This window comes from Branchiostoma lanceolatum, chromosome 12 (genome assembly GCF_035083965.1).
Source record: "Branchiostoma lanceolatum isolate klBraLanc5 chromosome 12, klBraLanc5.hap2, whole genome shotgun sequence".
NCBI classification, from domain to species: Eukaryota; Metazoa; Chordata; class Leptocardii; order Amphioxiformes; family Branchiostomatidae; genus Branchiostoma; species Branchiostoma lanceolatum.
The window spans coordinates 10,755,654-10,768,537 of NC_089733.1; the positions used below are offsets into that span (position 1 = coordinate 10,755,654).

General features: G+C 41.2%; 1 protein-coding gene across 1 annotated transcript; it reads right to left on the bottom strand.

Moving 5' to 3' along the window:
* Positions 1-5,805: 5,805 nt before the first annotated feature.
* On the bottom strand, positions 5,806-12,864 carry LOC136445995 (E3 ubiquitin-protein ligase RNF113A-like). Its single transcript, XM_066444254.1, has 10 exons — positions 12,695-12,864; positions 10,667-10,743; positions 9,945-10,046; positions 9,449-9,556; positions 9,100-9,209; positions 8,591-8,697; positions 8,284-8,376; positions 7,701-7,794; positions 7,014-7,120; positions 5,806-6,454 (listed from the first exon to the last, which is right to left on the bottom strand). The coding sequence occupies exons 1-10, from the start codon at positions 12,825-12,827 to the stop codon at positions 6,369-6,371; spliced, it is 1,017 nt and encodes a 338-aa protein (XP_066300351.1). The 5' UTR covers positions 12,828-12,864; the 3' UTR covers positions 5,806-6,368.
* Between the last annotated feature and the right edge of the window lie 20 nt (positions 12,865-12,884).

Below are 12,884 nucleotides of genomic sequence, written 5' to 3' on the forward strand. Positions count from 1 at the left end.
TGACCAACCAAGGAGCTATTGTGCGGACTGCCAGGGCCAATTATACATGACCACATGATGACTGTCAGCTCTTCCGAATACACCAGACTGAACCATGCATACAACGTAAAGTTAGGGTGAGTCATGCAAGAATGTCATTTGCATTCTGGGACTTCCCCGTTCGTAGTTGATAAGAGCCAAACGAATTCAGTAAGCAGTCACCAATTTAATAGCTTTGCCACCCCGGAAACGCAGCCGCCACAACTTCCTTGATTGCTCTATGCTGCCCTCAACCAGAAGGACATCTTCCGAGGCTGAGAAAGTGACGGTGTTAGGACCTGTTTGGACCCGCAGTGTGTCGTAGAAATTGTCGCTTGGTATGTTATTCTCTTCTAATGGCCTGGCTTCGCTCGGTTAGTAGTATATGCGTGAAAATTTATATCGGTGTTCTTTCTTTGGCTTGCATGTAAACGTGCTAAAGCCCGATAAACAAGGCTGTATCTTTGCTAAGCAAACACATCCTCAACTCAGACACGGGGGTAATTACAGTGAGTAGTAGTCCATGGAATGTCATGGAAAAGCTTGGAGGTTATATTTACCTTCGCCATAACGTTAGAAGGTTATTTTTACCTTCGCAATAGGTAACGTTAGAAAGTTATATCTACCTTTGCCATAGGTAAGTACGTTAGAATGTTATTTTTACCTTCGCAATAGGTAACGTTAGAAGGTTATACTTACCTTCGCATTAGGTTACGTTTGAAGGTTGCTTTTACCTTCGCCATAGGTAACGTTAAAGAACGTTGTTTTTACCTTCGCCATAGGTAACGTTAGAAGGTTATACAGTATTTATCTTCGCCATAGGCAGATTTAAGGTGATATGTTCGGTCTGGCTTTGGTGGAGTGACTGGTTGCAGGCGTCATAAAACTTGAAGGTTCATAATTTTTTGTAGGTATGTTACTGTTGGGAAGACCAAGGTCAATTTCGAGGATGGGCCTTCTGGCGGACTCCTACAGTACTGCAGTGGACCTTTTGGGTTTGTTGGTTTAACAGGATAACTCGAGAGGCATTGGATCGGTCGTAGTAGGTTGGTGGGGATCGGGAAAAGGTCAAGTTCGAGAATGGACTTTCTGGCGGGTTTCTATGGTACTGCAGTGGAGCGTTGTCGGTAAAGTATTCGTGAATCGTAATTGGTCGCCTTAATTCTGCGTAGCACGTTATTCGTTCTGAATTCATCGTCAGGCGTTGCTGTCATCCTAGTTAGTTAACCGAGCTCCCATACTCGCTCATTTGCAAATTGGTGAACTCGAACCAGGATGGCACCTATGCTCTATATAGTCGAACGTTCGGTTAACGTTGTGCTTTGTACAAAATGAAATACAAATGCAAAATAGGACGACCTTTGCATAATTAACAAAACAATTCAATAATGGCCGTTTTTCAATTTACCTGTTATCCAAGCTTAAGGCATGGTCTTGACAGGACAAAGTGACGCAAGTTTGGGGCCCACTGACGTTGAATTTGGAACTGCAGGGATGATATTCCAAAGAGGATAACTGAAGAAAGAAAAAACGGATTTACATCATTTTAAGCATGAAGCTTAGATGATGTACACAATTAGATACATATTATGCCAAAAAAAGGATTTAATTTGCATAGTTACTTAGGAAATTCAATAATTCCATTGTTTGCCATTACTCGACTTCAATAGATGTAACTTGTATTTTATGGCAGGCGGAACATGAACAGATACCAAGCATGCTAATGAGGAACTAATTTGTATCATTAATACAAACATGGCGAAACCTCTTTGTGATAAATGATGGAAATTTAATATTTGTGACATGTATAACTTATTTGAAGATGAACATCACCATGCATATGTTATGTACATGTGTAAGTCATTTGCATAACATCTACAAAACACTCAATATCTCATGGAGGTATGAGGTCATCGAACTCTAGTTCACATTTGCAATGTCTGGTGAAGGTGTTGAGGAAACTACTAAATATTAGACTAGTTGCCTTAATGAAAGATCTATCGTAAGTCATTCTAAAAAGACAAATGGAGGCTACATATTAGGCAGCTGTGTACGCGCTGTGTGTGTGTGTGTGTGTGTGTGTGTGTGTGTGTGTGTGTGTGTGTGTGTGTGTGTGTGTGTGTGTGTGTGTGTGTGCTGCATGTATGTCATCACGATAACTTAAGCAGGCCAGAATGGATTGTCTTGTGCTGTGGTGGATCTTCCGGGTTTAAAAAAAATCTTATCATACCTACTTGTGCTCAGGAAGAAGCGACATAGGTTTGGGCCCCCTAGCAGCTCGTTCATGAATTGTAGGGGCGTTTTGTTATAATGTTTTGTAATAAGTGGATAACTCAGGAAGGGGTTACGGATCACCGTGATTTTGGATATGTTGGTAGCGTAGACATAGATGATTTCAGACAGGTAAAATTTGAAACAGCTGAGAAATGACAACGTGTTTAATAACTTGTCCTGCAGGTGAAAGTTAAGAACAGAAGCCAAGTTGGTAACCTCCTCGTAGGGCAAGAAGCAGCCGACCAGTGTGACTGTTACTCCAGGTGAGGCAGGGATTTGAGACACGTGCAGCTTCTGTTCAATGTTAAGGCCATAAAACGTATTGTGCAAGGCCTGGTTTTCAATGGGGCCATAGCAAGCTTGTACCATAAAATCAACCAATAAATCCAGCTAACATAAACTATCGGACCTCAGTATACGACTGTCAGCCGCGGTGTTCACATTAGTTGACGCCTGGCTAAGACATTTTACCAAGTACATTATGTTACTCTTCAAGACACTTTTGACATGAAGAGACAATAAAGGAAGTATGTTTGGACTGCACGAAAAGACGTTATAGTATGTGAGTCTGCGTTTACGTATACACCCCTATTTTCCGACACTATGTTCCGACACGTACCCTCTAACTCTACCTTAGTAGTCCTAAAATATTGGTGTCGGAACGCAAGCCGGGTCTGGAAATTTGAACATAGGGCTGTCACCTATGACTTGTTTGTGTTTATGTGGTTATGGTGGTCAATTCGTGCCTAAAACTGCATGAAAGGTCACAGTATCAGTGGGGAGCACGGCAAATGTTTCGTGCAGCTATTTCAACATGCATGCGGTGTTATTTGGCAGAACATACCCTATTGACCATTATTCTATTGCAATTGGTGCCTGAATGTTGATTTCTAACAAGTACATGTATGTGCATTGTAGTCAAATTTTTAACCTAGTAATATATTTGTACAGGCAGCATGTTTACCAAGGTGAAGAGGATGCTGCTGCTGCTACTGGCCATCCTGAAGGAAGCTGGACCGACTGCAGCCTGCAACAGCAGCTGTTCATCACGGTGTGACTGCAGCAGGAGAGGTTTCAGCAGTGTTCCCCGGCACCTGCCTTCGAACATCACTCAGCTTGACTTGGGTTCTAATAATATCACAACCTTAGGGCATGCTGACTTCTCACGGTACGGCAACTTGAGAAAACTGAGTGTTAGTTTTAATAACATCTCCAAAGTCAACATCACAACGTTCTGTAACTTGACCAGCTTGCGTACCTTAGATCTTCAGGGTAATCAGCTAACGAATCTCTCACCTGACATGTTTGTGGGGCTTGGTAACCTGGAACGGTTGAATCTAAGCCAAAACAGATTAAACAGTCTCCCCGCGGACATATTTTTGGGGCTTGGCAACCTTCAGTACCTCTATCTTTGCAACAACCAGTTGGAAAGTCTCCCGGGTGGTATATTTGCAGAGCTTGGTAACTTGACGGTTTTGTATGTTGGCAGTAACCAGTTGACCAGTCTCCAGGCAGACATATTTGCAGGACTTGGTAACATACAGAACCTGTCACTCCATAATAATCAGTTGAAACTTCTCCCAGAGGACTTATTTGTGGGATTTGGTAATCTGCAGGCCTTGATTCTGTCTCAAAACCGTTTATGGCATTTTCCCATCTGGCTATTGTCAAATTTGAATATTTCGGTGCTGTCAAATCTTAGATCAGACGACAATCAAATGCAATCATTCCCATATCCAGCATACGCGTATGACATATTGGCCTCCATTTCCACTGTTCACATTGAGGACAACCCCTGGCAGTGTGACTGCTGGATGGCTCCCTTTAAGCAAAAGATGACAGGTTTCTATCCGTTTGAGCACCAGATAATGTGTGCTGGACCTGGGAACCTTACAGGGAAAAACTTACTGCAGAACGTAAGTCTTTCGGATCTTGACACCGGCTGTCAATATCCAGTAGCAGATTCGGTGGTACCCCTCCTGGGTGTTTTCATCATTGGTTTTCTGGGCGTGATAGTTGGGGCCCTTCTTGTCTGCTGCTGTCTTTTTGCATCCCGGTATTATCACAGGAAAGGGACAAACAATCCTGCTTCCCTGCCTGGCGCAAATGTCGTGTTTAACAACACAAACGCCACAGCTACTGTCACAATCAACTGTCCTCACCAAACAAGTCAACATGGCTTGGGGATAGACGAAGCTGAGTATGACGACGTAATGCCTCGGCCAGGGGGATCGGGCAACCGAGGTGCAGGCAACGGACGGAATCTTACCAGCCTTGCAGTACATTACGAGGTTCCGCCTCCTTCCCTTCCCCGTAGAAGTCCAGTCGGTCTACAGAATAATAATGCTTACCAGAATGAGTCGGTACTTCATAGTACTCCACAAGCCCACATATATGAATCAGTACCATCTGAATACGGCCCTCAGTCCCACATGTATGAAAACGGCCATGTGGCAGCTAATCTACGTTCTGTGACAGTTTCACAGTCAGATATGGTTTATGAGAATGACGATGAGTCAGCTGTTACTGTAGAAGCTGACCCACTGCTCCAGGACTGCCACGGGGCAACAGTTCCTAAAGATGCTGGGGCTGGTCCACAGGTCATCAGGTATGAGAATGACCATGAGCCGGCTCTGTCCATAGTGCTGACACCCCAAGCTACTATGAATCTCTGAGGTGGATTTGAACAGCGAGTATATTCATCAGCGAACAATGAGGCTTTCAGATCTAGAGTAGCAAAGGGTAATGAATTTGTCAAGTCATCTTGGCAATTACTTAGGACGTTTTCTTGAGGGTCCATTGTAGACATACGTGCCATTTCCATCTCCAGAAAACAACTCAATCCTACGGAAAAGTTTCCTTTTGGAAAGTGGCCTGGGCCTGCTATCAAACTATGTGTATTGAGGCCTGTTTGACATACCCTTCCTAATTCTGACGATTTTCTAAGACTTGAAGGACTGTCTCTGAAAAAAGAAACCTTGTTGAGACACATTCACAACAATGTTAGTCTTTCTAATACATATGATCCTTATTAAATCCTACCACCATGAGAAGATAAAGAAGAAAATTGGTTATAGATCCATAAATTGAGGCCACATTTGGGGCAACATTGTCTTTGTTTCCTATGATAGCTACATTTACTTAACATGAGGAGTAAATTCATATATATCAGTGTCGAATACCTTAAGGTAACATTTCTTTATATTTGGAAAATAAGCCAATTACATCAGCCTATGCACTTATCATTCATTGATGTTGTTGAATCTTAATTAATCAAGCAACAGAATGCTTTACATAACTAAAGCCAATTGTTTGTAATCAGAATTGATTGACTTGGAACTAAGTTAGCATGTATTACCTACATAGCATGGTGTTTAATTTGTTTGCATCATAGACAGCGTTTGTGGTGAATTGCAGTTTTAGAGACAAAACCATTTAAGTTTGGAATTTAACTTACAGCTCTTAGCATTTGTAATAGAAATGTATTGGATTCGTCTACACAACACACGAAGATCCTAGTAGTAGTGTTCTTTTATTCTTCTTTAGTTCGTATTTGTTAAGGAAAAAAACATTTACAGATGTACAAACAGTAGTGATGTATATGTTGGTAATTTAGATGTTTTAATTTTCTACCATGTCGAATACATTGAAATGACACAGCTATGCATATACAAATATCTTCTCATCATCATACATATATACAAGACAATGTTTACAAACTTTGGTCACTGATTTTAGCCAATTCAATGTTTTATTATTTTATGGATGGCATAATCTTTGGAGAAACATTAAACCTGATACAACAGAGAAAAATAAATATTGAACCAACAAAACATCAAAACTTTTTGACCTGCAAAATCTCACTACCAGGGTAAAAACAATTAGTATATTAAGTCACCCATCTTTACAAAGGTGGGAGATTTTCTACTGGGAAACAAATCTACATAATGTGTGTACAGATATTGTTATCCATATAAACAATTCCATGTGGACTTACTACACAGTTATAAAACTTGGGTACAGATACATGTATGCCATTTTGGAATATGAAATTCAGCTGCAGAATGATGTACTGATTAGCCGTCGTCTTCTGGCTCATTATCATCATCATCACTCTCATCAGAATCATCTGCTCCAGCCTTCTCCAGTCTGGCAATGATTTCTGTAAAACAGATTTTTTTATCAATAAAGTTGTTGGGTATCAAGTATTCACACTACAGGGTAGCCCCTCCAACTCTGCAAAAATGGTTTCCAAGATGGCCCAGAGAAAACAATCTAGGTTTGCAGGTAACACTGCACAAAAAAGGAAAGTGATCTCGATCCAGTTTTAGATCACTGAAGAGCTACATTTGTACTCTTCCACTGGTCGTGACAGAGAAGACAGACGCTATGTACAGTATCTACAGGTTCATCGTACCCAGAAAATTCCCTAGCTCTTTTACACAAGCACAATGAACAGTGGACCAAGGCTTAACGTCCCTTCCTAGGGAGTGTAACCCTTTACAGTAGCATGCAAGTCAAATGAGCAACCTCAGCCAGGATTTGAACTCACGAACTCTAGATCCAGAGGCAGGGCCGCTAACCACTGGACTACGAAGTTCATGCTATTTAGAACTGACCAATGCATATATCTTCATTAAATGAAGTATCAAAATACATACATGTATCAAGTCACAGTTTGATGAAATCTTTTCCGGCAGACATATTGCAAAGCTACCTACCTTTGGCAGGGTTGAAGACCCCGTTGGTTTGCTGGCCGCACACGTAACATCTCTTAGACTTCTTGTACAACTTCAGGGCACACACTTCACAGAAGTAGTGTTGGCATCTACAACAAGGAACATAATACCAATATTAAGACTCTGAAACTTTCCTCTTGGCTGTCTTGATCATACAGCCTTGTTCCCTAAACACAAGCGTTCTGCACTGTTGAGCCTGTTGTCATCCTTATGGAATGTGAACAAGAACATAGCTTTACTATGGCTACCGGTAGAATGTTTACAAGCCACACAAGCATGCATGATGATAAAGCTATATCCCACTTTCCACCTTCCTGTTTTGGCGTGGATGTCCCAAGTGATGTCATGCGGCAGTGGCAATACCTACTAGTAGTTGGCCGCTTATAGTGCAATTTTCAAACGGCTACGGGAGTCGCAAATTAGGAAGAATTGGCCATGGTGGAATACAGATGAGAACTTGACTTTGGGGTATATCAAGCATAGTATAGTAGGTTTTGCAACTGAAAGTTTTAGTTTCCTTTCACTTTCAATTACCTCTAACAAAACTGATGGCTACAATAAACCAACAATGTCCTCTTATGAACTTGCAACCTCTGTATTATGCAAATCAGGATTCAGAAAAAAAACAGATTAACTTTGATACATGGTGTAGATCACAGTTGTACTCACTTGGTGACCACAGGGTTCTTGAAGGACTTCCTACAGTACAGACACTTAAAAGGGAGATCATCTTCATCTGAGCTGATCTCATAGGCGTGGGGGTCTGGGGGGAAGTAATCAAATAAAACGTATGTGAGACTCCGGTTTAAGACAAATGAGACACCAATAGGAATGCAGAATCTTATATCTCCATGGAAACCAGTAAGTGCACATCAAAAGCAACCGTCAATCATAGCATAGCAACCACTAAGCAACCAACAAACATAAGTCTGAAAGAATTCCACTGTCGATTGATACAACTTCTTTTCACACATCTTGGTTTCTGGAGTTTGACAACTATTAGCACTTTGCCTTCTAAAACATTTCATCATGATGTCTTGACCAACAGGTTTGTAAAAGCTCCCTCACAGTACCAGTGGATTGTGGAAATGTCAGAGGTCAAGGCCTCTATGACATAAACATGATCCACATGGTTCCGACAAAACACGTCTGGTGGTAGAAGTAGTAAGACAAAGAAATGCTGATAAGTTAGGGGCCTTAACTTTTGATTTTGTGCACATAGAGTAGAAACTGGAAACCAGCTTATTCTTACCATCGTCCCCATCAGCTCCCTCCCTCCTCTCCTCCAGTTCCAGCTGCCAGCCCAGTTTGTAGTCCGTTCTGTCGTGCATGAACTTACAGCTGTCTGTATACATGGGGAGATTATAAAGCATAAGTCAGTCACACATATCCTGATCACACTTTATCTGAACTAGAACTAGAACTTCGTTCTAAATAGCGTTGAGTCGACCACAGTTTGTGGCTAGCAACAATGGGAGTGGATGTCAACTAAGGATGGTACCTAGGTAATTTGATGAGAGACTGAAATGAGAAGTTATGAATGATTGATCTTTGCTGACCTCCAAAGCCACAGAATCCCGTCTCCTTGAAGTCTTTACAGAGGTCAGGCTGGTAGTCCCACCGTGTTGTTGCACGCAGGTTGGCTGGAGCTCGGATTGGACCCTTCCTGTACAACAAACATTGGTGAGATTCCTTTTGTATATACTATACTATGGGCTTTCTGTTGACATGTTTTATATTCCAGGCATATTGTTCTGCCCATCAAATATCATTCCCTTGCCTTTCTATCTTTTCTCTGACCAGTTCTTTTTCTTACTGTCCCACCCACCCATTCATTTTTCTTTTGTTTCATTTCTCTCATGTTTCATTCTTCCAAACTTTCTAATCTATTTATTTCATTTCATCAACTGCAAGGCTTGTGATACCACAACATTCTGTTAGGGGAGGGAAAAAAAAGAAAAAGATATTTAAACAGACACGCTCCAAAGTCTGCAACCTGTCCATGCCATTAGCAGGATTGCAATGCTATCACATGTTGCTAGGAGGTGTTTCTGTGCTCATCCCTTACCTGACCATGCCACTGGCAGCGTTCCCCTGTGCTGTGTCTTTCTTCTCGTAGTACACCATGTAGTTGTTCTGACCTCGGTAGATCTTATCATCTTCCTTTCCTTTCATTTCCTGAGAAAGAGATCACATAATTTCACTTTCCAACATTTTACAGACAAAACACACACAGTCAGACCTGTACACATGATCATGACCACCTCTAGTACTACATAAGGACCATCTGGCCAATGGTATCACTTTTTGGAGATCCCTTAGACTATCTTTCTCATCTGTAGTTGTCTCTCGAACACTATAGCTAGTAGAGTAGAGTAGCAAATAATTAAAGTTTATATGTTTCTATAATTCCCAACCTTGTTTGTCTGTAGTTGTCTCTCAAACACAGCCTGGTCATCTCTGTCCTTCTGTGTGTCGAGTTCATACTCTCTCGTGGCTCCCATGTCATCTGGGCCCTCAGGTTTCTGCAGGGAAAATTAAAAAAAGATTTTAAAAGGAAGATATTAACCACCTCAGCCTGCATAATGCAAACCCACAGGACAGGTTTCTGTGGGGAAAATTAACAAGACATATGAGCAGGGGAAGACAAATACAATGTATATGGACTGCACTGAAAACCATGAAAATTCAAGACTGCAGAAGGGTAGTTGAAAATTGAACATTTGATGCAGAAACAGTTTGTAATTTGTGTTAGAACAAAGTTCAAGCTCTGCTCTAGGTTAACTACCCAACACAACATTCATTCAATGATCATATAGTTTGATCTTAGTTTCTATATAAAAGGCATTGTTTTAAATCTTGTACATAGAGTTAGGAATCACAGAAAGCATTTGATATTTGCCATGTCCGTACAGCAGTTCTTGTGGACTTGTAGGTGACGGTGAGTCGAGCTGTCTCCCCGTCACTGTCCTCACTACTGGACTCACCCTGGTCTCTCCTCACCAGCTTCTTGGTCTGGACAGGGATGAAAGAACAAAGGGTGAGCTTGAGATAGCAAACATAACAATAATGTACTGCCCCTGAGGTGTCGCCAAGAATTCCCTTCTCTTCATTAACTTGAACTTTTGAAGGGTAAAGTAGCTACTCTCTAATGTGGTGAAATATGATGCACTGATGTATTGATGTCATAAAAGTTATAGAAAAACAAAAGGATTTTCATCAAGCAGAAAATGAGGTACAAACTTGATTGACACATAATCATAAAACTTGATTGCCTGGATATTCTTTTAATAGGGGAAATGACAATACTTGTTGTTTGTTAAGTTGCCATGTTTGCCCTAACCTACCTATCAGTACATGAAACTTGATCACGGGAGGGGAGGTTACTGTAATTCTTGTTTCTTTCACTGTAACTTCATGTTCACTGTCACCTCTGTACCGTGATGTTATCATCGTCGCAAAAAAAAACTATTGTTACTATTTATGATTCCTTCAGACATCCATTCTGTAAATCACTTGCCGCCACTGTGAAGTTAAAGTTCAGTGAAAATGTCAATTTTAATTTCCTTACACCATGAAATTTTGCTACCGTGAAGATAAAGTGAATTACAGTATAAGCTGAATTACAAACCAACCTTTTGTATCATGGGATTGTCGCTGACTCCTGGCTTCTTCTCTCTCCTGACGACAGCAGACACACCTTCATCGCTGCCTGCAGACATCACAGAGAGATAAAAATCATGATTTTCTTCAAACATTTCTGATGAAGACTTTTGAATAAAAGGTCGAAACCGGTAAATCGTTGTGTCTCAGCCGTCATCCTTCTGACGCCCATTCAACTATGATTTTCTTCAAACATTTGTAACAAAATATCGAAGAAAGCTAACGGCACTGAACCTTAATCCGACACTTTTACGATCACGCACCATTGCACGATAAATAAACTAGCGGACTATTGAGTATTTCGGTAATCAATAACTTTGTCGTGTACGTTGTTTTTGTCGCCATTACTACATGTGTGTCACTCTTCCAATCATTGAAAAATCTCGGGAAAATTACGTCTTCAACATAGCACCCGATATGACCGTGCTTTGCATCATTTGTTCCAAACAAAACTTTAATCCGACACTATACAACTGTGTTGCTGTTTACCCGTAAATTTCATATTCACAACAGCGGTTATTTCTCGATTTCTCTGTCAACCAACAACCACTTACACTAGTTACCATAGGCGCCACATGTCACAGTCGGTACGCCAATGCATTCACGATAGCGGCGGTAAAAGAAATAGTCCTGAAAAACATCGCCGTGCGGCAGATCCGTTCTTATGTTCCATAATTGCACGGTTGTGGCTACTGTAAACATTGGGATCGAATCCTTGAGGGGCTGCTACAGCTATTAAAAGTCTAGTAACTGACGATGCCTTGCACTATAGCTCGTAAAATGTCCTGCAAAGACTATCATGCAAGCGGAAACGGAAGCTATCCTAACACAGGTCATCGGCTTGTACCAAGAGCAAACAGCACAGCGGTAGAGGGGAGTACGACTCTCGTGTGTCGCTATGGTCTTAGCCCTGTTGGGAATGTTTGTTTCAGGATTAGAAATGACATGTGTCTTTAATAAAGGATGCAAAAGCTTTACTTTTGCATTACTCCTGTCAAAATTCAATTATTTGGTTGTGTAAGCGTGCTAACCCGTACTGAGAGGGTTGGTATCGTCTCCAATGCGTTTTGCACTAGCTTACACGTGGCTTGGGACTTTTACATTTCAAAATAGGGGGAAAAAGAAAGAGTAATTTATTTGTTGATGTCGGCTACTATTTCAATTGCTAGCGGTAGATAAACACTTGTTACGGATGACTATTTAGTAATCCAAGAGAGAAGAGTGAGTAGATGAATAAATAGATAAATTTAAATGCTCTGCGTCGTTGCGTCATCAGCGCGCGATTCGTTCTGGGTATTCAAAATGGCGGTTTCCGAAGACGTCGCGTTCGCAAAAACCTCTGAATATTTCGAGTTTTGTTTGAATCAAGGATAAGACCAGACTTGTTTGCTGTTATTGACGGACATATTGTTTATTCCTCTTTTGATTGATACAGGTATAGATATGTAAGATCATGTAATATGACAATATGAAGAAGAAAATGTTGACAATGTGACCACTACGCCTCCTCCCATGACCCACGTAACTACATAAAAACGGTTAGTAATTTGACGACCTCGCCATTGCAAAGTTCGATCGTAATTCCCTTACAACTGTGCCGTTTTGACATCAGTACTGTACCCGTATTGAAATGCAATTAACAGTTTTTGCATTACCCTGCTGAATCTTAAGTGGCAAGCCGATACTCAAAAGTGTCGGATTAAGGTTGCGTCGGATTAAGGTTCAGTGCCGTTACATGTTACTGCGTGCTTTTAGACACAACAAATTCATGGAAACGACTGTTAACTACACCATATCATTAACAATGGCACAGAAAAGAACAAAGATTTAACTCATAATCAACGAACGGGGTGAAAACCATCCAACATATACACGCAAGAATACTGGTAATGCGTACACTGTGTGTCCCTGTTCAAAAACAAGCCTATGGTGGGAGGGGGGCAAGAATGGGGTTGGAATTCATCAGTATATCGTACAAAATTCACTGCTCTACTACCTACCACTTGAGCTGCTGCTTGCTTTCCTTTTTCTCGCGTTACCAAAGTTTTTCCTTTTCTTGAAACTGAAGGTACAGACCGGTTTTCGTTCGCTCGGTCCGGGAACGCTTTCCGATTTTGTTTCTCCGTCAGCCATGTTGGATGTCAACGTGAGGTCAACGTCGTGTCAAAGGTTATAATTCATAACAGACTA

Bases quoted from the DNA above. Each gene is read 5' to 3' on its own strand.
- LOC136445995 (XM_066444254.1), bottom strand. From the start codon at position 12,827: ATGGCTGACGGAGAAACAAAATCGGAAAGCGTTCCCGGACCGAGCGAA. The intron at 9,210-9,448 runs GTTGGGAATTAT...TCTCTTTCTCAG, and splicing joins GACAACTACAGACAAACAAG to GAAATGAAAGGAAAGGAAGA. The intron at 7,795-8,283 runs GTAAGAATAAGC...ACTTCCCCCCAG, and splicing joins GGGAGCTGATGGGGACGATG to ACCCCCACGCCTATGAGATC.